The sequence below is a fragment of the Branchiostoma belcheri genome, unplaced genomic scaffold (assembly GCF_001625305.1).
Source record: "Branchiostoma belcheri isolate BF01 breed outbred unplaced genomic scaffold, Haploidv18h27 scaffold55, whole genome shotgun sequence".
Classification (NCBI taxonomy): domain Eukaryota; kingdom Metazoa; phylum Chordata; class Leptocardii; order Amphioxiformes; family Branchiostomatidae; genus Branchiostoma; species Branchiostoma belcheri.
In genome coordinates, this window is record NW_017804187.1 from 2,044,511 (window position 1) to 2,070,341 (window position 25,831).

Genomic DNA, 25,831 nt, shown 5'->3' on the forward strand with positions numbered 1-25,831 from the left:
TTATAACTACCCTTTGATTGTACTTAAGTTACCTTTTATTGTGTTATGTATGTCACAGGGAGAATTGAAAAGCGCCATTGGCGATATGCTAACCCTGTATAAATAAATAAAATTATAAATTGATGATGATTACTAGGTAGGAGTACAGTTCAAGACATCAGTTGTCTAAACGATCTAAAAAAAAAATTCAGATATTCAACACTTCATGTTCTTAACATTTTTATTGAACCAAAACAGGTCTATGTGTATTTTCCTTTCTTTACAAGTTACATTTTCACCGTGGTGTACGTACATTGTCTGAACTATCCTGTGTTTTGAAATCTTAAAATCATCTGACTTAATATAAGCCTGCTTAACTATTACTTACTACACTGTAGCCACTGACAAATCAAGACCATTAACACGTACAATTGTTGTGCAATAAAGTTCTTCTTCCAAGTTCTATCATGATGCTGTTGTCTGATACATGGCAAAAAGCTGGTGTGTTACGCCGAAGTGCTTTTATACCGGCTATACAGATATAGATACAGTTTGGATTCATGTTGATGATGAAGATGATGATCTGACAAGCTGATAGAATCCCTTCCTGAGGTTCTTATTATAATACCCGTATATGATGGGGTTGATCCCACAGTTGAGAAACGCCATACACTGTACTATAGGGAAAACATAGTGATACAGAACGACTATCGTGTCGTCCGTTAAGTCAGCAAAGAGAGAGACAATAGTGAAGACATGCAGGGGAAGCCAGGACAGCGCGAACACCACAACCACAACCAGCAGCATCCTGATGACGTGCAGTTTCTTCTGCAAGGCCTGGCTCTGTGCAGGGGTGGGCAGGTGGATGGTGACGGCGTCGACTTGGGTGTTGTACGTCACGACTGGCTCCGTACCTTAGAGATAGAATGAATGAATGGATACATGAATGAATGTGTGTTATTCTTGTGTCTTGCGACATTGTCGCCCATCCCATATGACACCAGTAAAGAAGTCGCATGATTGAAACATAGTAGAAAGTAAACATAAATCCAAGTGAAATCAAAGGTCATACTGGAATTAGATCATTCGTCTTCCACTGTCTCAGAAAAAGAAGTCAAACCAAAATAATAATTTACAATTTAGTGTTTATTAGTTAGAGTAGTCACATACTACTATATTATTACCCATCCTGTTGTCCATCCTTTATTTTCATGTTACTTGCAATAAGCTTACGGGCAGGAACTTGCAATATTATTGTTAATTGATATTAAAGTTTAAAACTTTCAATACGTTTGAGAACAACTAGATGAAGATACCTTGCAGTGTTGAAGAGCTGGGCTGGTTTGCTCCAGGATTAGGCCTGTACCAGATCCGCATGCTGATCCGTACGTACATGGCTGCGATGACGGCGAGAGGCAGGACGTAGCTGGTGGCGAACAGGCCCAGCACGTACCCGGCCCGGTGAGGCTGACCCGGCCACACCTCTTCACAGGCGGTCACCACCTGCCCGTCTGACGTGTACACACCTGGCGATACACATAGAACAGTAGTTACTAGGTAACTGGTGGCGAACAGGCCCAGCACGTACCCGGCCCGGTGAGGCTGTCCAGGCCACACCTCTTCACAGGCCGTCACCTCCTGGCCGTCTGACGTGTACACTCCTGGCGATACACATAGAACAGTAGTTTCTAGGTAACTGGTGGCCAACAGGCCCAGCACGTACCCGGCCCGGTGAGGCTGTCCCGGCCACACCTCCTCACAGGCCGTCACCTCCTGGCCGTCAGACGTGTACACACCTGGCGATACGTACAGAATAATGCAACACGGTTTATTTCCCCAAAAATGTAACATCAATTCGAACGTTCCAATCAATCATAGCTTACTGATCTACAACGGACAAACTCTAGCATGGATTGCCAACTTCTTGAACGATCGCCGCCAAGCTGTCGTTGTTGATGGACATCATTGAGTGTAATATTGTGCTCATAGGTATATTAACACGTCAACATTTTTCTGACATGTTGAGTGTCAGGTCGGGAGTACCCCAGTGATCCGTCCTCGGGCCGTGTTTATTCCTTGCCGTCCGACCTGTACACACTTGAGGATACAAATGTTTATTTCTCTTTCTGGTTCTATGTCTAACAAGAAATCAGCTGCAGAGAATATCAAAGTTCTCTACAACCACTTGCTTAACAAGAGTCGATGTTTTGGTGACTGTCTGTCATCTTCATCAGGGCAGTTATGATGGCAGACGTTCATCGAAAAATCTGATAAGCTCTTGGTAAACAAGAACAAGAACTTTGCCATTTAATCATTCACCAACTGATGAAATTATTTATGATGAAGTAATCTGGATCTGGATTGTTTTTGTTTTCAGAATATATTGCATGGAATTGTATGTTGTAATTTAGCCAAGTATTGCACCACTTGCAGGTCCAACTTGACACAAAGACTGGAGTTGTGCAGTCGTACATTTAGGTAAGTCCAATTCCTTGTGTTGGAAATTACAGATTAAACCTACATAATGCCTTCTACCAACCTGGGTATGTAGTGCTGGTTAGGACCAGTCCCTGAGGCACGCATGTCGCCGCCGCCAGGACCCAGACGCTGAGCAGGATGTACCGCATCCTCGCCATGGTCACACCCGAGGCGGTGGGGAGGACAACTGCGTAGTATCTAAAGGGAAGGGGGAACATGTGAGTAAGTTTGGTGTGTCCTAACCTAGAAGTTGTTTAAAACTTTCTTGTCATTATGCCCCAACGGTGGCAGCAAGGACTTGGTGGCAACGAGTTCCACTCTACGATAGATCTTGGAAAATACCTCTGGGAGGATTTGAACACCTCGAGCTCAATTCTTGGTTAGTCGTTATTCGTGATGATGCCCCAACTGTGCTTGGTGTCAACAAGGACTTGAAGAAGGTGTGTATGTTTCTATGTGTCTAATGCCTCCAACTGGCCATATTCGGCTATGTGTCTATGTGTCCAGCTGGCCATATGCGGCTATGTGTCTATGTATCCAACTGGCCATATGCGGCTATGTGTCTATGTATCCAACTGGCCATATGCGGCTATGTGTCTATGTATCCAACTGGCCATATGCGGCTATGTGTCTATGTATCCAACTGGCCATATTCGGTTATGTGTCTATGTGCCCAACCGGCCATATGCGGCTATGTGTCTATGTGCCCAACCGGCCATATGCGGCTATGTGTCTATGTGCCCAACCGGCCATATGCGGCTATGTGTCTATCTGTCTATTTAGCCATACTCGGCTATGAGTGCCAGGGTCCTCACCTGTCCACAGCTATGGCGATGAGTGTGAAGACGGAGGCCGACACAGACAACACCTGCACGGTCAGAAACGTCTTGCACATGACGTCACCGAACGCCCAGCCTGCGAACAGGAATACGGAACATGTCAGACAAACAGGCACCTGAATATGAAATATTTTAAGGTCAATTAGGCCCCATTTCCACTAGGATAAAATTGTCAGGATCCAGCCGAATTAATTCGTCTTCAAGCCGTATCGAAGCCGGATCAAAGCGAATCAATTCGGCCCTAGTGGGAATGGGGCCTTACAAAAACATGTTACAGTGATCTTTGTTTGGTTTGACACCTTGCTCAGTGCCTAGAACGTAGAAGCGGTCAATCGGCTTTGCACTAATCAAATGCACGGCTATGCATGAAGACTGAAACTTACTTGTCATGATGCTGTACGATAAACAAATAAACAAACAAACAACGTACTCATCAAGATGCTATCCGCCAGGCTGAACGGTAGACAGAACACCCCCACCAGAAGGTCCGCCGCTGCTAGGTTAGCCAGGAAGAAGTTGGTCACCGTCCGCATGTTCCTGTTTAGCGCCACCACCAGTAGCACTAGCACGTTACCTTATAAATCAAATCAACTTTATTGCTCAACAATTGTAGCTGGTACAATGTATGGCAAAGAAACAACAATGGTACATACATAAACTAATACTAAAATATAATTCTAACGAGCTAGTCCATAATGATACTAAAGCTAATCTATTGTGTTTTCTTAGGAAGAGTATTATTACATTCTGTAATTCAGGGAATATATCAGCTATTTACAATATGGTGTCGCTTTTGTAGTGATTCAAATATGAATTTTCCAACGTACACTGAGTATGAATGAATGAATGAATCAAGACCTTATGAATGAAGACCTTTATTGCACATTTTTGCAACACTTGGCTAAGTACATCCGTGAATAGTTTCATCATGTTGGTAAGACGCTGAGTAAAGAGACTCTTTTTACACAACCAAGTCTTTTATTCAGCCGATGTTTCGGTGACCGTCTGTCACCTTCCTCAGGACAATTCTGACTGGTTCACATTGCACTGCAGCACAGGTGTCGCTGCTACATTTTCCAAATGTACAATATTTACATATCCACACTTTTAAGTACTGTAGAAAAGTGTATGAAATAGGGGAATAGGTATACGTACCGACAACACACAGCAGGAAGATAGAGAGATAGGCCAGGGCGAAAACTGCGATGACAGCCGCACTCTGCTTATGCTTGTCGTAGATGAACTGTTCTTCGTTCCAGGTGTGGTTGAAGTCGTCTGAGACGTTTGAGATGTTTCCGCTGGTTTCAATCGCCATGTTTGGTCTACCTTGTCTATATCAGAAATGATTTCTGTTAGATTTGATTGGCATTTCATTGTATTATTTCATAAATTAGTTATTTATCTGTTGGGTTTCCTTATTTTCCTGTGAATGTATAATGATTTGCTTTTTTGTCTTTCTTTTTGATCTTATTTACTTATGTATGTGTGTTATAATGTTTGTTATTCCTACTTACCTGAAATGATTTCCGTTAGATGTGATTTTCATTTTATCAGTTACATGTACTTAGTTATCCGTTGGATTTCCTTGTTTTCGTATGCATATAATATGATCTGCTTTCTTCTTTTCTTTTTTGATCTTATATACGTATGTGCATGTGACAATCATGTGTATTTTAATGGTCAGTATTTGTGTTGAAGTAAGTAATTCCAATTAAGAGAACCCCTAGCTCGATTAAACATGGCTGTTTCTGGTGTCTCCTAGGTTGCTCCTGCATATAAACAAAATGATTTGTTTTTATGCGCAGAAAAACTAACCCGAGGCTGTTTCTCCTAACACCGAGAGACTCCTGCTGTAGCTTACTATACACAATTAAGTTCTCGCTGATACACACTGTCTCGCTGTCAGGGGCTAATTGGACGTCCTCCTCTGTATCTGTATAGCCCTTCGGCGTAACGCACCAGCTTCATCTTACCAGTGGGTGGTTATTGGAAGCCGGATGTAGTCAGGCTAGGAGCTACCTTCCAAATTAAGTTGTTTTTCAGTTGTTGATTTTTTTTACACCTGTTGACTTGTTTTTTTACACTTTCTCGCTGCCAGTGGCTGATATGATTTCCTCTTCTGTAGCTATATCTGTATCTGTACAGCCCTTCGGCATAACACACCAGCTTCATCTTACCTGACGTCTGACCAGTGGGTGGCTATTGAAAGCAGGATGTAGTCAGGCTAGGAGCTACCTTCCAGATTAAGTTGTTTTTCAGTTGTTGATTCTTTTTTACACTTGTTATTTGTTTTTTCACCTCCTCGCTGTCAGGGGCCGATTTGATTTCCTCCTCTGTATCTGTATAGCCCGAACCTTCTCTCGGCGGCTGGTCGTAGGATGGCCGGCTATTAAAATAACGCGTTAAAAACTCTACAAGACGCTGTTTCAAAATTCCCACCCGCCCCGGAGCCTGCACATGAGACTAGGTGCAAACTGTCACACTGTTAGGGGTTGATTTGGGCCTCCTCCCACAGACTGTGGTATAAACTGCCACACTGTCAGGTGCCTCCTCTGTATCTGTATTGCCCTTAACGCACCAGCTTCCTCTTACCTGAGGCCTGACCAGTGGGTGGCTATTGGAAGCAGGATGTAGTCAGGCTAGGAGCTACCTTCCTGATTAATTTGTTTTTCAAGATTATTAAGTTGTTTTTCAGTTGTTGATTTGTTTTTTTTACACTTGTTGATTTGTTTTTTTCACTTCCTCGCTGTCAGGGGCCGATTTGATTTCCTCTTCTGTATCTGTATAGCCCTTCGGCATAACGCACCAGCTTCATCTTACCTGGGGTCTGACCGGTGGAATGGGACCTTCTCTCAGCGGCTGGTTGTAGGATGGCCGGCTATTAAAATAACGCGTTAAAAAACTCTACAAAACGCTATAAAAAATTCCCACCCGCCCCGGAGCCTGCACAGGAGACTAAGTACACACTGCCACACTGTAAGGGGCTGGTTGGGCTTCCTCCTCTGTATCTGTTTATCCCTTTGGCATAACGCACCAGCTTCATCTTACCTGACGTCTGACCAGTGGGTGGCTATTGGAAGCAGGACGTAGTCAGGCTTGGAGGCACCTTCCAGATTAAGTTGTTTTTCAGTTGTTGATTTGTTTTTTTTTACATCCTCGCTGTACGTCAGGGGCTTATTTGACTTCTTCTTCTGTATCTGTATCGCCCTCCTAATCTCCAAGCAGATCCCTTTCGGTTGCAAAAACACAGTATCAAATTGGCCAGGCAGTATCCATTAGCCAGAGAAGGTCGCCGGCCACCGACGGGATTAGTGACCACAAAAAAAAGGCCATATCTAAAAAGCTAACGATCATTTCCCCACAACATCTGCTTGGAGAGTACAGCCCTTCGGCATAACACACCAGCTTGTTCTTACCTGGAGTCTGATCGTTGGGTGGCTATTGGAGGCCGGATGTAGTCAGGCTTGGAGCTACCTTCCCGATGGCTCAACTCCCACGTCGTTTTCAGTTGTTGTTTTTTTTTTACACTGGTAGCTGAAATGGCAGAGATCAGGCATTAAGGGACCATTATTATAGATGGGAATAAATTTATGATAACTGCTGCGTGTTGCGTTGGGACTATGAGAATGTCCCTCGATAGAATAACAACAATGTCAATTGTAAAACTACTTTTCAGATAACAGTGACGACACTCTAATTATGATAGTTAGAATAGCAACTCGTTAACAAAATGACAATACCTGTATGCTGTGTGAATGTATACAATTGAGAGTTGTGTAAAATTGGCCTACATAATTATGAAGTATGAACCAAACACACAGAGCACGATGCAAGCATATTGACATTTCATTTTATTTATCCAAGGCAACATGCACTCACGTTTCTCCACTGTTGTTTCTCTTCTTCAGGTAACCCTGACATATCACGAATCTGTCTCCATATCTAATTATCTGTCTTTATCATCGGAATATATCAGTCGCCATATGTGGTAAACTCCGGCCTTTCATGCAATATGAGATTAAAGACCTGTGCCATGGACACATGTTGCTTCATGATCAAAGGGATAGTTCCACCAGCTTTAAAGCATCATGGTAACCGCGACTTCACGTAGTTTTCCACCGCCGAGAGCAAAAAGCTTGCACGTCAGGCGAAAACAGAGAAGGCCTACATCTGTGGACGTCAATTACGTCAGGGTAAGGAGACGACGTCTTGTGACAAAGGTTATTGACTGAGAATCTGAAGCTTGGTGCATAGCAAGCCTCACTGTTGTGTCCTTAAGCTTGGGAAAGGTACTTGACACCTGTTACCTCAGGTGCTCTAGCCTTTCGGATAGGACATCTGAGTATTTCAATGACGTCAAGGTACGGAGACAAGGCGGTCTTGTGGCAAAGGTTATTGACTGAGAATCTAAAGGTTCTGGGTTCAAATTACTGACAGGTCCCAGTGTTGTGCCCGTAGGAAATGCGCTTGACGCCTACATGCATTTCGCCGCTCTGGTAACAATGAGTGCTAGGACGTAATTAGCAAGGTGGTCTTCTGGTTAGAGTTATTGACTCAGAATCTGAAGGTTCTGGGTTCAAATCCTGGTGCATAGCAGGCCCCACTGTTGTGTCCTGGGGAAGGTACTTGACACCTGTTACCTCAGGTGCTCTAGCTTTTCGGATGGGACGTAAGACATCTGAGTATTTCAATTACGTCAGGGTTCGGCGACAAGTCGGTCTTGTGCTTAAGGTTGTTGACTCAGAATCTGAAGGTTTTGGGTTCGAATCCTGGTGCATAGCAGGCCGCACTGTTGTGCACTTGGAAAAGGCACTGAACACCAATGTGCTCACTGATTCATGTAAAATGAGTACTAAGAAGTAACAAACAAACAAGCAAACACACAAACCTACAAATGGCACGAGAACATAACCGTCTTGGCAAGATATCCCTATTTCTATTTTAATAGATCATCATCCACGTACTTTTACATGGTTTTAAGAATGTAGAATTATAGTAGAAAACAGAGAAGGTTTGGAGAAAAGTTGTTAACAAAGAGTACCTAGTACATGTATGGTGCCCAAACGGTCAACCTGGCTAAAACATACCATACGTATATTGGTACCTTTAAATATGGTTCAACAGTGCAGTTTTGGTCAATTCCTGCTCTTTAAACAGAGGAAAAACATTTAAAAAACATTAAATTTATGCCTATTATTACCTTTGTAACTTGTTTTGTTGGGGTTCCTCGGAAATCAGTTGCTCTAAACTGAAGGTACTACCCAACTGTTTTAAGATCAATGAATAAATGAATAGAAATAAAGACTTACCAAATGCTTTTCGCTGGCAAACGTTGAAAATCTGTCGAAGTCTCCAACAAAATCTTGGGCTGTCCTGGTCTAGCTTGGATGCAATGTGTGGAAGTCTACTTCAGCTCTAGCGTTAACGATGCGGCCGCATTCGCCGTGGATCGCCGTTCGATTTTGATCAACCACTGGCAATGTTCCAGTCCAGCCTTTTTCCGTAACAACACAGCTTTCGCTGGCCACGTGCACCACTATCCCAAATATACCCACAGTTTGCGCCGTTTTGTGACCGGCTCTTAAGAGATGCTCCTTACGTTCCCAGTGAGATCCTTTCTTGCTTGTTGTCTGGTCTAGATCTTTCTGGAAGCGTGTCTTCTTGTGTTTATGACTATAATAGAATCTCTCACGAGGGTCTGTATGTCAGTTTCTGTGAGGCGGAGTGAGCCGTTTTAATTCACCGTTAATCGTAGGTGGCCGCTTGAATAGCGTTGTCAAGAAATTGTATTCGTGAATGCGAAATTAGTGGCTGAAATTCCACTTATATGAATAGAATTATATAATAGAACTATATAATTAGCGCGTTATTTGTTATCCTGAATTCATCATTAGACGTTATTGAAAAGCCTTCGTATATCGTAGTCGAACGCCAAATTGCCCCAAAATCACAATAACACGTCCAGCATACTAGTTTTGCCAGAGACCATATGAATACAGAGAACAATAAAAAAAGTATTTTCTCCAAAGCCTTACCCAAGAACAACGTTATCAGCCTTTCAGCGTTGTCAGCCTTCCTGAATTTACCATTAAGCGTTGTCGACTCTCCTAAAATTCACAGTTAAGCGTTGCCGACTTTCCTGAATTTACCGTTAAGCGTTGTCGACTCTCCTAAAATTTACCGTTAAGCGTTGCCGACTCTCCTAAAATTTACCGTTAAGCGTTGCCGACTCTCCTAAAATTTACCGTTAAGCGTTGTCGACTCTCCTAAAATTTACCGTTAAGCGTTGCCGACTCTCCTAAAAATCCCAAAGCGTTGTCAAGATCCCCCCATGCAGACCCACTTCCGCGTTTCCTGCGCAGTAACTACGCCAACTAAGTACCTCCGAAGAGCGCCGGAGGGTCCCAGTGGGGGTGGGCTATTTGTGAAATTTGAGTCAAGAGAAGTGAAAATCATGCCTAGCAACGTGAGATGCAACCCCAGGCTAGAATACACTCTGATTGGGTCAGAAGAAACCGGTAATTAATTTATCAGTGAATGATTTTATCAGATTGGTGTACGATTGAATATCAAAGGTTCTTTATTCACAACCGTTTGTTTGATAGCAAGATCTGACGTTTCGATGATGACCGTCTGTCATCTTCATTAGAGCAGTTGTGACTGATTCACTGTGCACTGAAGTAAGATGTTAGCAATGACACTGTGCATTGAAGCTAGGTGTTTGTATCTTTGTTTATTTTCAGTTTAAGCAGGTGTTAGCAGTAACACCTAGCTCCAGTGCACTAGTAGATCACTCACAATTGCCCTGATGAAGATGACAGACGGTCATCGAAACATCGGTTCCTGATAACTAAGTTTTTGCGAATAAAAAAAAACATTTCTATTCAATTCTGTAATTAGGGAAAGCAGGCTTACAAATCGTTTCATTTTCCTCTACCTCCCTCCTACGATGATATTTTTGCTCTCTCTTGCCAAATCTTGATGTAAACGATCTTGTGTATTCGATTTTCGGCATGACTGTTGTACAATGCCGACAAAGAGCTTCTGATGTCCTTATCTTTACCTTTGACAAGAGCCTCCGCCATCATCGGGGAATGAACCTAACTAGCTGTGATATAAACAGGTACATTGATGTAGCATGAAAGTTCATCTGTGTTGGTACAAATCATTATGAAATAAAGACTGAACTTTAACTTCCAACACTAGATACAGAATTGGGACTTACCCCAAATTTTCGGTTGACTCCATCAACCTTGTTCACGGAATGGACCCGTCTACTCTTGGAACGTGACGTCAGAGACATTGATGTCTAAGTAATTGTACATTGATGTCTATGTAATAAGGCATCTAAGTAATGAGATACACAAGAAAACAGATCTATATACTAATGATTCTCATGCAACGAGTACTTATAGTAACTGTTTTCTTACATGTTTAAAGTTAAAACGTTTGATCCAACACAATAACGTTCTCTCACCCAGTCACTCTGGTCTTCCTCAGTAGACTGTTTTCTTACATGTACATGTTTCATACTGTACATGAAGCAAGACGATTGACATGGGCCATGTGTCAGGGTTGTGTGTTGTTTCAGGGTTAGATGGGATCTGATGTTCACGGAAAACGCCTTCTTTGACTTTGTTCTTAACTCGATGCTCACTTTAGCCTGAATGACAGACTAATTCCAGAGCCCACACCTTCCGCTTAGACACTGAGAAACAATTCTTCCATGGTCTAACTCAGTACTTGAATCTGAATCAACCTCATATTATAGGGTAAACGTTGTTGTTGGCATCCTTTCGTCTCTTGAGACGATGGAGTATGCGCCGTGGTTCAGGATGTCTTCATGCATCGCCTGTTGTGGATGAACGTATAGATTGGGGTAAACGTATAGATTGCTTATCCCCCCGCTCCCCCACTTCATTACCATTTTAAACACAGACACGCACACACACACAAGTGGCAACAAAAACTTAGCCTTCTTTCCGCTTGTCGGTCTCACAATGTTTACACAAAGTCATATGATGTTTCAATTTCATACCGTAAAGAATACATACAATGTAACGTTACCTGTTGAAACCATTGTATTTAAAGGGCACGTCATACATCACGAGGTAGTCATAGGTTTGGGGATTCCCCTGAAAAGCAAACAACATACCAGACAGGTAACGCAAGCGTCTACATAGCTGGGTGGAATGTTATTTCCAAATCCTATGGTAAGCATAGGATACAAGAGTTATTCTGGTATAGTAGATGATAGACTTGGATATAGTCATCGTAGGTCGGTCAGTAGAATTGTGCTGCTTATGTTTTAATATTGGATCACTTTAATCGTACAAGGATGCAATGGTAGGGTTTCATCAGGGTCTTCTTCTTGCCAATACACTCATAATTACAAATAGCAAAATAGCAATGTGTAAAATGAGATATGTAATGTAGTATTATAAAAATTGTAGACCTACAGTAGTAACATTAGTTGTTGTATCGAAAATCAACAATAAGGATACATGTTCCTGGTACGACATTTGATACTTTTCTATTCATGTGTCGAAGAGAGATGCTGTCTAATGTTGCAATTCCTCATTATTCATTGAATATGAACATGAATGTATTAATGATGTGATGTCATGGTAGACGAACGTCATGAAATAAAGTAGCCACTGCTGAAATACCTCGTCACTAGTAAGTGGCTTTCTTTTAATATTGAGCATATGAGCATACGTAACTTTGTGTGAAACTAGGGTCGCACAGTTAGGCAACCATGCGCATTGCTTGTTGTAAATTTTTCTTCGATTCATTTCGGCGCAACTCAATGAGGTTTTGATTTATAGTTACATATTAGGTAGGTGTAGACGAAAAACACACGCATGTTTGCGTTAATTTGGTGACACTGTCCTATTCAAACATAACCGTTCTTTGTTGCTAAGTGCAATGACTATTTCGGGTCGAGGCATTGACGCAGGTGAATAGAATGCCTCAGGTTCAAAGTAGTCTCTGCTTAATTACTTAGTCGTTGGGCGGAGCCAAAAAGCAGTTGATTCAGTCTTATATTTTCTACTTCCAGGCGATGTTCTGGTATTGGCAGGGTGAATGCGCCCGCGTTGGCTGGACATAAAAATCTTGCATAAAAGTTTGATCTCAAAGGCTAGCATCCGACGTGAACCTGAGAAAGACGAGGCCTTCGGATTACGAATAACGAGGCTCAACTAGTTAACTCGCCTGTGCGACGTGGGGCCACCATTTTGAAGACTGAGTACCACCTGCGCGGTGCCGCCGTCCCCCCACCCAAAAGTCAGAAGGTAAGAATTTTAACCGTTTCGATTGTACAGACGTTTTCCTAAGAGATGGAAGCACATCGAGACAGTTTTGAGGACATGTGTATGTGTTGAGACAGCAGACAGTGAAGGAATTTTTGCTTTCATTTTCGACTAAGCAAAGATATGGCACGGACGGGTCGGGTTTTCTAAGTGAGTTGGGGACTTAAGGGTTTTCCTTCTTCACCATTTCTAGATTGACACTCTGAAGGCCACTGCGTCTGTTTAGACCGCAGCACACATCCAACATTTCACGTTTCAATTTGAGGGAGAGATAGCTAACAACGATGGCTTCTGGAGGAGCTGTAAGTATACTTGTAGAAGGTTATGTTTGAGATACTTTTTGATGTTTGGATGTGCTGTAGCAGCATAACCCAAGATTAGTATTATGGGTGGATTACATCTCCTTAACTGCGAATGAGAACAAGTGAGGACCGTAGTCTCATAATCAAAGAAATACGCCATCCGTAAAGGTAAGCATCATTTTTTTTATTCCAACATGTAATCACCATACGTGGTGACGGCACACTCAAGTTTTTTTCAACTTATATTAATGCCGCCACCAACACAGGAGACAAATACATGACAGGACAATACTCATTTTCACCTGAACGAAGTGAGGAAAGTCGTGTTCAGTGCCTTTCCCAAGGGCACAAGGTCGGTGGCATGTTAGGACTCGAACCCGGGACCTCTCGACTCCGAGTCGCCCACTCTGCCACTACGCCACACGACCCCAAGTATCATTTAAGATATGGGTGTAAATTGGCGATTATTTAATCTCCTTCAGGCATCATCATCTGGACCACACAATGGCGGAGGTGTGTGGATCTTTGTAGATGATTCCAACATTTGGATTGAGGCAAAGAAGCTGGCTGCGCGTCTGAGCGGCATTGAGACGGAGGAGGACCCACGCGTCAGAGTCGACATTGGTGAGCTGGAGACTGTTGTCCGGGCCGGGCGTCCCGTCATCAAGGGCACTCTATACGGCTCTAAGCCTCCACCTCAAGACTCGGTCAAGGCCAAGATCGACAGCAAAGAATGGGAGGTCATCAAACACAAGAGGAGCGAAATAACGGGGAAAGAGAAGAAAGTTGACACTCAGATTGTTGCTGACATCGTGGAGCTAGTGTGTGACAAGGACAATCTCCAGAAAGGCAACACAGTCATTATCATCACTGGAGATGCCGACATTATGCCGGCTGTGGAGAAGGTATTGGCCAGACCACAATGGAATGTGGAGGTAAAGATGTGGAAGGGTGGCTTGGCAGGAGACTTTAAAGTCAGAGCAAGCGAAATGCCAGGCCACATGATCACAGCTACACTTGATTATTATTTTGATAAGATAGCATTTATCAACTACCGTTTTAACGTTAATAAAAGTACTGATTTCAATTTACTTTGTAAAACTGCCGTCGTGCTGGTCAACCCACAATGGCAAGTGGTTGATGATCTACGGCAGTGGAGGAAGAAAATGGATGAGGAATGCCGGTATCCCTTCTGGTACCACGGAGCTTCTCTACCAAGTACTAATGACAAGCTAGTAGTTGTGGTATTTTACATCTGGCCGCTCGACAGTAACGTGCTAGTAGACTTACTAGCAAAAATCCAGCACAGTCCTGATCTAAAACTTAACGCGCAAGAAACGCTGCTTTTCTCTGCGTTTAGAGATGACATTGAATATGACGACAGTTTGGGGAATGAAGGCGATTTTGAGGAGCCATGGCCATTTATGGTGAACCAATGCCAATACAAATTCAACTGCATGCATGGTCTCGACTGTAACTATGCACACTCTGATGCTGAAATGCAATTCTTCAGTGAAGCGCAACAGATCAGAGGGGAGTTTCCTCAAGGTTATAAGACTACGATGTGCTACTACTATGCCAAGGAGGGCATATGCGCCAATGGAGACGGATGCGACTTCGCACATGGAGATGCTGATGCCATCTGTGTCGACTGTCACGGAATAGGACACTTCAAGGAAGACTGCCCAGAGAAAGCAGGTTGAATCCGTGAACATTATCAAAGAGAGATGGTCTGTCTACAAGGTAGCTGGGGTATCCTGACCCGTAAGGTTGGGTAACCCCCGGGGAGCCTTGGCCTGCCATCTAACAATCATGGACAGATCTAGAACTACACCCACCAGAGAACGATACAAATTATCCAAGGACCCCTAAACACCTCTTAGCATCAACATGGTGTCCAGCACTGGCTACCGCCCAGGAGAGGCACCACCACCGCGCGCACCACTTGTTCCAGTAATAAACTGACTCTTACCAAATGTAGAACGGAGCGGTACAAACAGAGTAGCGTCCCATGTACGATCTATCTCTTGAACAGTCATTGTTTGCCTTAGACACAGTATGTCAAAGACTTTATGAATAATGATGTGGATATTTGTGTTAATGCCTGTGTAAATAAATGTGTAACGAGTTTGGATGTACAACTGGGCGTAATTCAGCCGTTGGCTTCAAAGTCCACGTTTTTATGAATTGGATTGATTAAAAAACATTTGATTGATGTCCAGGCGACGAAAATACTCCAACTTGGATTTGGACTATGCAATAGTTACTGAAGTAATCATCTCAACTCTCAAGTCTTGAACCTGACTGTTACTGTATCAAGTAATTGGTGTCAGTGTGATGGTTAGCTGTGTGATTTGAATTTTATAAACATTCAGTAACTGTCTAGATGAGTTTGAGGTGCCTTGATGTGTATTTTGTATTCGTGGACTTTTATATGCTACATATTTTCATGTGTGACCAACTGTAGTATCTGTATTTGACACACATACTAGTATTGTACCTGTGTTAGCTTACAATACAGTCAACCAATCTATTCTTAGCATCTGTATATGTGTGGCTGTGTATATTGTCAACATTTTTCTCTTGTGAAGATCAGCAATGGCTGTTCCAGGAATGTAGTGTGGACGGCATCATTTACTGTGCTTTACTATACATAACGTTAGTTCTAGATTTTTGCTGTGGAGTAACAAGATATCAAGATGTACCTTCCCAATAACTAGATTCAGGTATCATTTGTAAGCATCTATGTTTGGTGGTATGTAATTAACTACATATACTCGGTTGTTAAGCATTGTCTGTGGAATAGTCATTATACATCATGTCGGGATATTCTAGAGAGCTTAGATGTATGAGGCATTTTATTCGATTAAAATTTTGATGCTTTGCTGAAGGATTTCTGGTATCTTTATTATCTAGAAAGAAAGGAAGAATCTATATAGTGGGTACTTGTTCAATTACAGTGAAAAGAATATTTGAGGCATCCAATTCATTACAGCTTTACATGAAGGTACTTTTTTTATTGATGTCGATTAAAGACTTTCCAAAGGTACTAAATACTGCTAAGAATACTTAGTACCAGCTTTCTTGTAACTGTGAAACTCAGGTCGCAATGTTAGGCAACCTTACACGTTACATGATCCGGACGTTTGGCCTGTTGCACAGGTGTATCTATAAACAATTAATATCCTGTTCAATCAACATGACTATGCACACAAGATATTTTCTTCACACCTTTTGGACATACAGTATTCCCTTACATTTGCCAAACTATTTAAATTTCTTCGCCTATAGTACATAGTTTAAGTAGCAAAAGCTATCAGAAAAAGGTATTAGACATATGAAAATGCCGTATGCTACAATATATATATGCATCGCTTTTTCATATTACAAATTGCTTACTTCTACGTACCGTAAGTTCTGCGCATACGTAAACAAAAAGCAAGGAGGTTTGATCTAATGGCCAAGTCTAGATCTGCTTTTTTGTATCATGTTGGATAGTCCGTGTCTGGATGAGGACTGAATTTCACAAACAAAGCCTTCAATACACCAATTCTCCAGTGTAATCAATACTCTACACTTCCTTCAGAGCACGCTTTGGAATATTTTTTTTTTATTTATTCCAACATTTAATCACCAGACGTGGTGACGACACACTCAAGTTTCTTCAACTTATATTAATGCCGCCACCAACACAGGGGACAAATACATGACAGACCCATTTACTAAGAGAGGAAAGTCGTGTGAAGTGCCTTTCCCAAGGGCACCAGATCGGGATATTTGGAATATTGCCATCAACTTTTGCTGGTGTATGATCATCATCTACTGCAAACATAAATTCGAGATACAGTCATGGTATAAGGAGTCTAAGGCAACCGTCAGTTCTACGACAAAATAAACATTGATCTTGGAGGCCGTTATACTGGAAAATATCAAAAGCTACTTGTCTACAAAACATTAAATATTACCACTCCACCAGTTTAAAAAATTAGGTTTGTTGTCTAATGTTTGAAACCACATATTCATATGCTCCATAGTTTTCAAACGAAACCATGTCAATACCATGCTTCTCTACCCGTAACAAGTGTGTGTACAGTCAGTACTAGTGTAAATTACCCCTTATATACATATTAATGTAAAAACCTTAAATTCGACAGCATTAATGCATTATGGCAACAGTTCCAACGGTATGGCCCATCGATCTACAACGTGAAAACAAAACGGGGTTAGGCCACACTGATTTTATCATGTTATGCTGAGGTCACATTTCCAATCCCGTCCGGGTTTGGAAATGTGACGAAAAGCGAAAAGTACGATAGAAAAGTTGAAAAAAAAATTAAAATGGGAACTATTTGCGTATACTATTGATATAAAACATCGATTTTTCGTTAATCGAAACAGCCCTGCCAGTTTGTAACAGCCCAGTTTGTTTAACCTTTTTGACCACTTACATTTTCTAATGAAGGCAACTTTTTTTGCCCAACTTTTTTTCTTCTTTCGAACGCTCACGACAGTTTTGGGGTGCATCTAACGTTATACAAACATATCAGTGAGGCCTTAGGATATACAATTTAGATCTCCGTTTCAAATGGAGTCCGCGTGGCGGACTGATCCTGCCGTAGAAGGTCGGTGTGGTCGCTGGTGGTGTGCGGCTTGGTGTCCGTGGTGTAGATGGGAACACGGTTGGACGGGGCGGTTGGGACGTCGGTAGAACCATCTGTACGGGAAAAAGAAATCATCGTTCAAAATCTTCAAACACTTGTCAAAGGTCTTTGAATTTGAACGTCACCAAAACCCAAAACACTTTCTCTGTGAACTTGACAGTCACTGTATTTACCCAAGGAAAACATGTGGTTTTTGCTATGTTTTCTCTCCTTCTCCAAACCAGTAAACTCAATGACCTGAACCAGACGTCTGTCACCATGGCAACTAGTCGTGGGTTACATCATGCTGCAATTTTATAGCAGGAGGGATTTAGGCTGTTGTCACCATATATATGCATTTGTTTGAGTAAGATTGAACAGAGCAGACCAATTGTGAAGGTAAACATTATGCATTTGCTTTGCATATGTTACCTTTCTTGTTAGAAAAAAAATTATCCGGGAAATCTGAAATTTCTGATTGTTGTTATAGATAGAGGCAAGTGAGAAACCTACCTCTCTGATTCAGGCTAGGTTGCATTGCCTGTGCCAGTAGCGGCTCCTCCTCTCGAGCTTGCCGCCGGGAATCCATACTGCCTGGGAATACAGGCGCAGTCCTTCCCAAGGGCGGTACAGGCACAACCTGCAGCTGTGGTGGGTTGTTGGGTAGTCCACGGGGAGGCTGGATCTGTACCTGGTGCTGGAGTGGGCTTAAGCTTTGAAGCCTCCACAACTTCCGTATCTGCAAGTTATGTTATAAATGAAAATGATTTTTTTCCTCTTAATTTTTTATAAGCTCGGTCCTTCTTTCTTATGTGAACACGGGAAGATGATTTGCGGAAATGAAACAAAATCATAAGTGACTCAGAATCTACTTCTGATCTTTGGTTAAAATGTATTTTGGTTCACAGCAAATAAAAGTAACCAACCACTGCCTACCTCCCTTTGCTGTTGATGGACAACGAAGGCCAATATCACTGTGATGCAGAGATTAACAGAGACCCCGGCCACTGTCCCATACCTCCAGAAGATGGACTCTTCTGCATCAAAATGAATATAGATATTTCAAGCTTCATATGAGATCAGTTGGTCAAAAACGTTGCATTACATACTTGACAAACTATGCTAAACGTGACTATGCGTGATGAGAGGAATGTGAATGTGCCACGTGTCTCGCCAGTATCGCAAAATACTGCAAGTAATCTCGCTAATTTGAACTGACGTTCAGCGAATAATTTAGAAGACCACAAGAACGCGGTTTTGTTCAGAGACTGTCTCTCTAAGTTGGTTCTTCGGGTGAGGACGATTGGTAAAACAGTTTTGCCTTCCTGGACCTTCTGTCAACTGTTCCAGCACATATATGTTGTGAAGTCGCCAGACCTGTTTGTTGTGTTCTGGTCTGAACGTAATCCATATGTGCACTAACCTTGTTTGTTGTGTTGTGTTGTGTTGTGTTGTGTTGTGTTGTGTTGTGTTCTGGTCTGAACGTAATCCATGTGTGTAAACTGCACTAACCTTGTTTGTCTTCCTCGTGATGTCGGTTCAGCTCCTGTGTTGGTGTCACTGGATGAATCGTTGTTCCAGGAGAGGTCGTCGGCTCATTTTCGTCGTCACCATGAAGAGATATCACCACTGCTGTGGGGGGTTGGTAGGCTGGGGACGGAAAGAAATTATACTTTATGATGATGATAAAAAATTGGTCAATTAATTGCCCGAAGTTGCCTCAAAAACATCAATAAAGATAATTTATTCAAATTATGAATTCATTTGCATAATGTATGAGGAAGTGCTAGAATAGCATTTTTTGTTAAGATAAGGCTGTCATCGGGTGAAGAATATGATCAACTGATGTAATCATGCAAATGAGGCTCTTATTTGCAAAATCAATGATTAAAATTGTATAATTCGTCAACCGGAAGGGTTAACTTCATTTGGCGAAGGTATTAGATCGTGGAACTCTTGTTTATAGTGTGCGGCGGCACGTACGTTCTGCGAGCTCTAAGTTAATGACATTCTTCACAGCAAAACGATCAGTGTCCTCTCGATCACTGTACATTTTCTTATAATAGGGATCCGCCAAGTTGGTAGACCAAAGAGCCCCGTGATATCTAAACAAGGAAGATGGTCAGGGGTTTTTCTGAACAGGGGAACAAGGGCGCTGCGCCCTCATGTAACAAACCAGCGCCCTCATATCAATTTTCAGATTGAAGCCTAAGTCTTTTTCAAAATCATCTTTTTCCAGTAAAAATACAAAAACAACACCACATAACAATACATTCTAGCATTACAAACTATGTTACTCTCATAAAAATTCCAAAATCTTACCACAAACTTGAAAATTTAGCTCTAGTAGTAAAAGTTTGAATGGAATAAACAATGTTCATTGAGAACTTGCTCAAGACATGTAGCTAGACCTCCTTCATTTGCATACTATAGAACAGGCTCTGAAGTGAAACATGAGACCTGAGTTTGTAGCAGCTTGGATGAATGTGTTGCAATTGTGCCATGGGATTAAAGGTTTCAGCTTGTGGCAAACCCAATGTTGTCATCTGGAGCTACTAGTAACATTGATCACTAATTGTGTAAGTGTATAAAGGGTGATTTGCAGATTGTGTGTGTACTGTTGATTGTACTTGAAATATGCAATGCATGAATAGAAATTTGGGAAAGGTATACTGAGGTTAAGAGTTCAAATTTCCCCCCTCAAGTAGCCTCAAAATGTCCCATTTCAACTTCAAATTTTCAAAGGCTTCACATGCTGGAAGGGGGAGTACCCCCTTCCACACCAACCCCACCTCGGTCGCTTCGCTCCCTCGCCATGATACTGCTCCCTCATGCCAAATTTTTCTAGAAAAACCCCTGATGGTCCTTTCAGGCAAAAATACGCGATTTGGCGACTTGGAGAATTCGGTTATCTTCGGGCGATCAACAAATTCCGCCGAAATTTGACAGTGTGTAGGCCCTGAAGGATTGAAAAACAGACATATTGGGGCACCGACCCTGTTGCAAAGTCGACAGTTTCCATGGGCGGAGCAAAAAGGGGAAGTTAGGCATCAGGTACGCCTATGGTGTCACGTAACGCGGCACCTGTTTGCCACAGCTTGGAGAGCTGCCAACGTTCTTTTGTTCCCATATTGACATAGCAACAACACGTCCCGGCAGTCACACATATTAACACAAACAAAATATAACCAAATTCATTAGGTGCGTGATGGTGTTGAGGATGATGTTTCAATTATCAAGGAATTCAAAATGTTCTACAACCCAATCGCTATTTCAAATTACAGGCGCCTTGGAAAACTTAATGGTGTCTTACGAGAACTTCTTAAACGTTGCACCAGTTTAGACTTGCCCATGTTTATCATTACCGTATCTCTGTGTGACTTGGTCCAGCACGTCAGCAGAACAGAATCCTGTATTGTGTATAGCACCTAGGTATAATGTCTCATATTAGGTCGTATTCGCGTATAGAAGGCTTTTAACATCCCGTTTGTAGTTTCCAAATGTTATGTATAGTCTGCAACAGGCAGAATTCTGATGCAGCGTTGACTAAACATCCAACGAAAACCGTGAAAAATCCGAGTTTTACGCGGGCGCAGTACGTTTTGCCGACGTGCTACTTGGCCCTAGCCTGATCGCGTGACCAAAATGAGCCGCCAACGTGATCAAAGTATCACGAGTTCACCCTATTTGTCTAGGGCGTTGTTTTGCATACCTCAAACGATCAGTGACAAGATTGTTATTGACGTTAGGCTAAAGATCAATGACAGACATGCGTACTGCACATATCGGCTGGAAAGTACCCACCGCCCTTCTACCCTTCCTGTATTTCCGGTCCACCCCTCTGCAGATGAGTGGTATAACCCGTTAGTCACTTCCGGTTAAAGATGACGTCAACAGGTGGTAAATTAAAGGACGACCTAAAGGACGAACTTTCATGACCTTTTAAAGGTATGGATTTTCGGTTAACTGGCCCAAACGTGTACGAAACATATACTTTTTACATGTTGGCAAGGAGGCTAATTCCCTTTTTTACCCCCCTGAATTTGATAAATACTAGGTGTTTTATAAACATGATCTAGCACACATGTATGTTCTACACAAAAGAGAAAAATTCCCTCAGGTATTCAGTAATCGTCTGCCAGCCAGCTTGTTTCAGCCTGCAAAAGCACAAAGCTACCAAAAGTAGCGGTGTTTGGGCGTAAACCACTCAGTAGAAAGGGCGAGCGTCGTTGCCATGGCAATAACTATGTTGTATGTCATCGCCCTTTTTTCTGCACATGTACACGATGGATCGCACAAAAGCGCAGCTACAAGGCCATGCCTCTTATTCTAAGGAATTTAAAATTCTCTTTTATCTTATGCTAAGGAATCTAAAGTTCTCTTATTCTAAAGAATGTAAAGTTATGTACACCTACCAGGACAAAGCTCGCTGCACTGCCCAAGCGTGTCCCTTTGAGGATGACAGAGGTCCTTACACGCCTCACAGTGGTGTGTGGCGCGGCTGTAGTACTCGTCCGACCTACATTCCAGCCTGTGCCTCACCGAACGAGACAGCACTGCTGGAATGACACACAAAAGGCAGACGACGCTTCCGAAGTTGCTGTGGGCTTGCATGATCAAATTGTTGCGGTCAACGTATCACGACGACCCTTCCGACAACGGCGTTATAGTAAATAATGCAGTGGGGGAATTCCACCCAAGAAGTTATTGCATGAGTTGCGCAGTAGAGCACACGTTGAAGGGAAGTACCAGTTACTACGTTGAGCACACAGTGCTTTCCACCCTTTTATACTGTGTTTTGTAATGGGATCCCCCTTTTGAGTAACCCTTCCGATGCTGGATTACTAAACATTATTCCCCCTTCCCATCTAACCCTTCGCGACTGGATTACGAATGGGATTCCCCCTCCCAATCAACCCTTCGCGACTGGATTACGAAATGGAATTCCCCCTTCCCAGGTTCCCTCACCCAGTCTCTGCGAGCCAATCAGCAAAGAACACCTTCACAAGCAGGACACTATTGTTTACTATTGGGTTACTTATAAACAGTTTTCGCTGCAAGTGACAGGTGACTTTCTCAGTCAGCTACATTTGTAAGTGTAACGCTATGCCTACGACAACATGATTAAGATTCAACCGGGAAATACTAGAGTATATGTGATCCAGTATTTGCTGAAAGAGTGTACACAGACTAGACTCCATTCTACGAAGGCCCACAACGACTCTTCCACACACCTCTTCTGAATGTCATGGAATAAAGTAGCCATTGTGAAACTAGGGTCGCACAGTTAGGCAACCATACGCATTGCTTGTTGTAAATTTTTCCTCGGTCCATTTCGGCACAATTCAACGAGGTTTGATTTATGGTTTTGTTTTGTTTGTTTATTTGCACAACAGCAATAAAAATTATACATAATACAATAATAATAAATAAAACGTGCAGGAGGAGGGGAAAAGCTTATTATGTATGTAATGTATGTAAGTCCCATAACCGTGAGCGGTCGTAGGGGCATCATGGCAGCCAGCAGCATGTCTGGACTTGCCACGATGTTTCAGTAGGCTTATAATCTTGGCGGCGCCTATCTCCTCTCCAAGATTTTGGCTGGTACAGACGGGGTTCGCCAGGCCTCCGTCCGGGTGAATGATGTAAATCACCATGTGGCTTATACAAGACGGAGGTCGCCAGGCCTCCGCCCAGGTGATTTGAAGTGAATCACCAACTGGGTACAGTAGTGTTTGTACCATCGCACACCGGGGCACGCCCCTACTCTTTGCGAAAGGTGTGGTGGGATCTTTAACGTGCTCGAGGTGTGGCTCTCCTCAAACACGGGACCTCCAGTTTACGTCCTATCCGAGGGACGTCCCTAACCGAAGCTAGGTACTCATTTACACCTGAGTGAAGTGAGGAAAGTCGTGTAAAGTGCCTTTCCCAAGGGCACAAGATCGGTGCACAAGGTGGGGTTCGAACCCGCAACCTCTGGGGTGTGAGCCGAACGCGCTACCGACTGCGCCACACGACCCCACAAAAGCTTATTACCTCCATGAAAAATGGAGGTATTGTTTTTGGCGTGTCCGTCTGTCTGTATGTATGTATGTATGTCTGTCTGTGTTTCCGCAACTTTGTGGTCAGCATAACTTCAGAACGCCTATATGGATTGTGATGATATTTGGTATGATGGTAAGTCTTAGAAAGACAAAGGTCAAGGTCAAGCATGGGCCTCCTGGTGGATGACCTTGGTACTGCAGCAGAACTTCCGGTTTTTGTATCTTTTGTCCTGAACAAGCTATGGTCTTGACTTTTTGGTGACAGATAGCTTATCCTGTCAGGAATAAGTGGGGTAAGTTTGGTCGCTCTAGCAGCTTGTTCTGGAACTGCAGGTTAGTTTCTGTTAAAAACTTTCAAAGCTAATAAGTCCAGATTGGAACAACATATTTTCATCATTTTTGGTGTGTAGGTACCTGAGTGACAGTTGTTCATGATTAAATGCAAATTATGCAAATGAGGTCACCATTTGCATAATTGAGTGAGTGAGTGAGTGAGTGAGTGTGTGTGTGTGTGTGTGCGTGCGAGTGAGTGAGTGAGTGAGTGAGTGAGTGAGTGAGTGAGTGAGTGAGTGAGTGAGTGAGTGAGTGTGCAGTGAAGTCATTGAAACCAGCACCATAAAATTCCCCGTCGCGCACTAATTCGCCTGAGCGGACGGCAACACTCCCAGCACCGAAAAAACACCGTGGAGCTCCCGACGGTCTGGTCTACCAGGCTATAGTTGTACCTACGTGAGAAGATAACGCATTCCTGCAAATACATGACCATTAATAGACCCTATCTGGCATTCATTCATGCAGGTGTTCAAAAGAACTGAAGACTTAAACACAACCATACTCAATTAGTGCTTTCAAAACAAGTATTTTATTTAGAACAGGAGAACGAACACTAAGTAAAACAATCGGTCGACTTCGGCATAACGACGCATATATACTATTGCAATAACACTGGCTCCACTGCTGACACAACATAAGTCCTTACCCTACTCTCCAAGCAGAGGTTTGGGCTTTTACTTGTTTTTTATGCATTTTCGGCCTTTTTATCAGACTTTCTGTTTTGTACTGGTATTTTTTTTTTTGTCGCTAGTCAAATGTAAACTGCCTGGCACATGGATACTGCCTGGCCATTTTTCTTATTCATCAAAACATGAAAACATTACAATGATAGTGTGACGCTGCATTCAAGTGTATAACTTATATTAACGGCGCCACACAACAAAAAAGTGCGATTAACATTTAAATACCCAAAGTTGACATATCTGTGCGCCGTAGTCCCACCACCCCAAGACACTAAAAGTGTTGATGCTAACAAAGTTATTTGAAAAATAATATCAAATTGCCTGGCCAATTTGGTAGTATCTTACAGCCACCAAAAGATCTGCTTGGAGATTACTGAAATGTCAACACTGACATGCCCAGGCAGGGCTGAACGGAGCCATTGTCTTTGACAGAATGATTGACATGTTGTTAACGTAATCGTGCCGAACGTGTTGAGGCAAGCGGAGGTAAGATAAAGTTCACTCCAAAGTCCGAGGGCGGCAACCGAGCAAATCTTTGGCGGAACAATGTCTGACTTAGCTGAATCCATATAAAAACACTGCATGAGGTTCAAAGATGGAAGACGATACATGTAGGTGGAATGTATATCATATGCGTGAGAAAGACAAATACCAAGCACAGCCTTGTCATTTTGAAAGGATTATTATTGGGCAGCGATTATCTTTAACATTAACATATTAAAAACAAGTACACGAATAAAGACGTTGAACGTTTGAAGTCATCAATTAAGTATGCTCATTGTCTATCTTCATAACATGACATGATCATTTCTTTCTTTTTACCAAATTTACAGAAGCACGATATTACAGATGAATTTGTGCATGCGTCATATACATATACTTTGTATTTTTCTAGTAAACATCCATTGTTATATCTTACATGATTAACCCTCAAACACCCGAACGGGGTCCATTTGGACCCCAGGCGTATATTTTTATGTGCTATTTGAAATTTTTTCATTCTAAAAAAAATTCCTCCCGTCACTTTGTCGATAATTCTCCTAAATTTTTTTGGAGATGGGCACAAATTTGTAAAAATAACAACCGAAGTCTTATGTAAGACCAGGACCCCATGTATTTGCACTTTCCTACACACAAAATTGTTCGGATGTCCTCAATTTGTCTTCAAGGAAGCATTATTGCTTTAATATTATGCAGTTTGCCAAGTAACCTCAACCTC

General features: G+C 42.4%; 2 protein-coding genes across 2 annotated transcripts; both read right to left on the bottom strand.

Moving 5' to 3' along the window:
• Positions 1-537: 537 nt before the first annotated feature.
• Positions 538-4,611, bottom strand: LOC109481328 (neuropeptide FF receptor 2-like). Its single transcript, XM_019783861.1, has 7 exons — positions 4,452-4,611; positions 3,727-3,870; positions 3,273-3,372; positions 2,519-2,655; positions 2,088-2,099; positions 1,346-1,505; positions 538-868 (listed from the first exon to the last, which is right to left on the bottom strand). Exons 1-7 carry the CDS (start codon positions 4,609-4,611, stop codon positions 538-540), a joined length of 1,044 nt encoding a protein of 347 aa, XP_019639420.1.
• A 12,658-nt stretch (positions 4,612-17,269) lies between these two features.
• LOC109481329 lies at positions 17,270-22,166 on the bottom strand. Its single transcript, XM_019783862.1, has 5 exons — positions 21,968-22,166; positions 19,065-19,202; positions 18,489-18,589; positions 18,066-18,291; positions 17,270-17,626 (listed from the first exon to the last, which is right to left on the bottom strand). Exons 1-5 carry the CDS (start codon positions 22,164-22,166, stop codon positions 17,481-17,483), a joined length of 810 nt encoding a protein of 269 aa, XP_019639421.1. The 3' UTR covers positions 17,270-17,480.
• Between the last annotated feature and the right edge of the window lie 3,665 nt (positions 22,167-25,831).

What these genes read in the sequence shown, in the direction of transcription:
- LOC109481329 (XM_019783862.1), bottom strand. Translation starts at nt 22,166, where the DNA reads ATGCAAGCCCACAGCAACTTCGGAAGCGTCGTCTGCCTTTTGTGTGTC. An exon ending in TCCATCAACAGCAAAGGGAG is followed by an intron (nt 18,292 to 18,488) that starts GTAGGCAGTGGT and finishes CATAACTTGCAG; the next exon opens with ATACGGAAGTTGTGGAGGCT. An exon ending in ACCTAGCCTGAATCAGAGAG is followed by an intron (nt 17,627 to 18,065) that starts GTAGGTTTCTCA and finishes TTTCCCGTACAG; the next exon opens with ATGGTTCTACCGACGTCCCA.
- LOC109481328 (XM_019783861.1), bottom strand. Translation starts at nt 4,611, where the DNA reads ATGGCGATTGAAACCAGCGGAAACATCTCAAACGTCTCAGACGACTTC. An exon ending in CTTCCTGCTGTGTGTTGTCG is followed by an intron (nt 3,871 to 4,451) that starts GTACGTATACCT and finishes TTGATTTATAAG; the next exon opens with GTAACGTGCTAGTGCTACTG. An exon ending in GGCGGATAGCATCTTGATGA is followed by an intron (nt 3,373 to 3,726) that starts GTACGTTGTTTG and finishes TCCTGTTCGCAG; the next exon opens with GCTGGGCGTTCGGTGACGTC.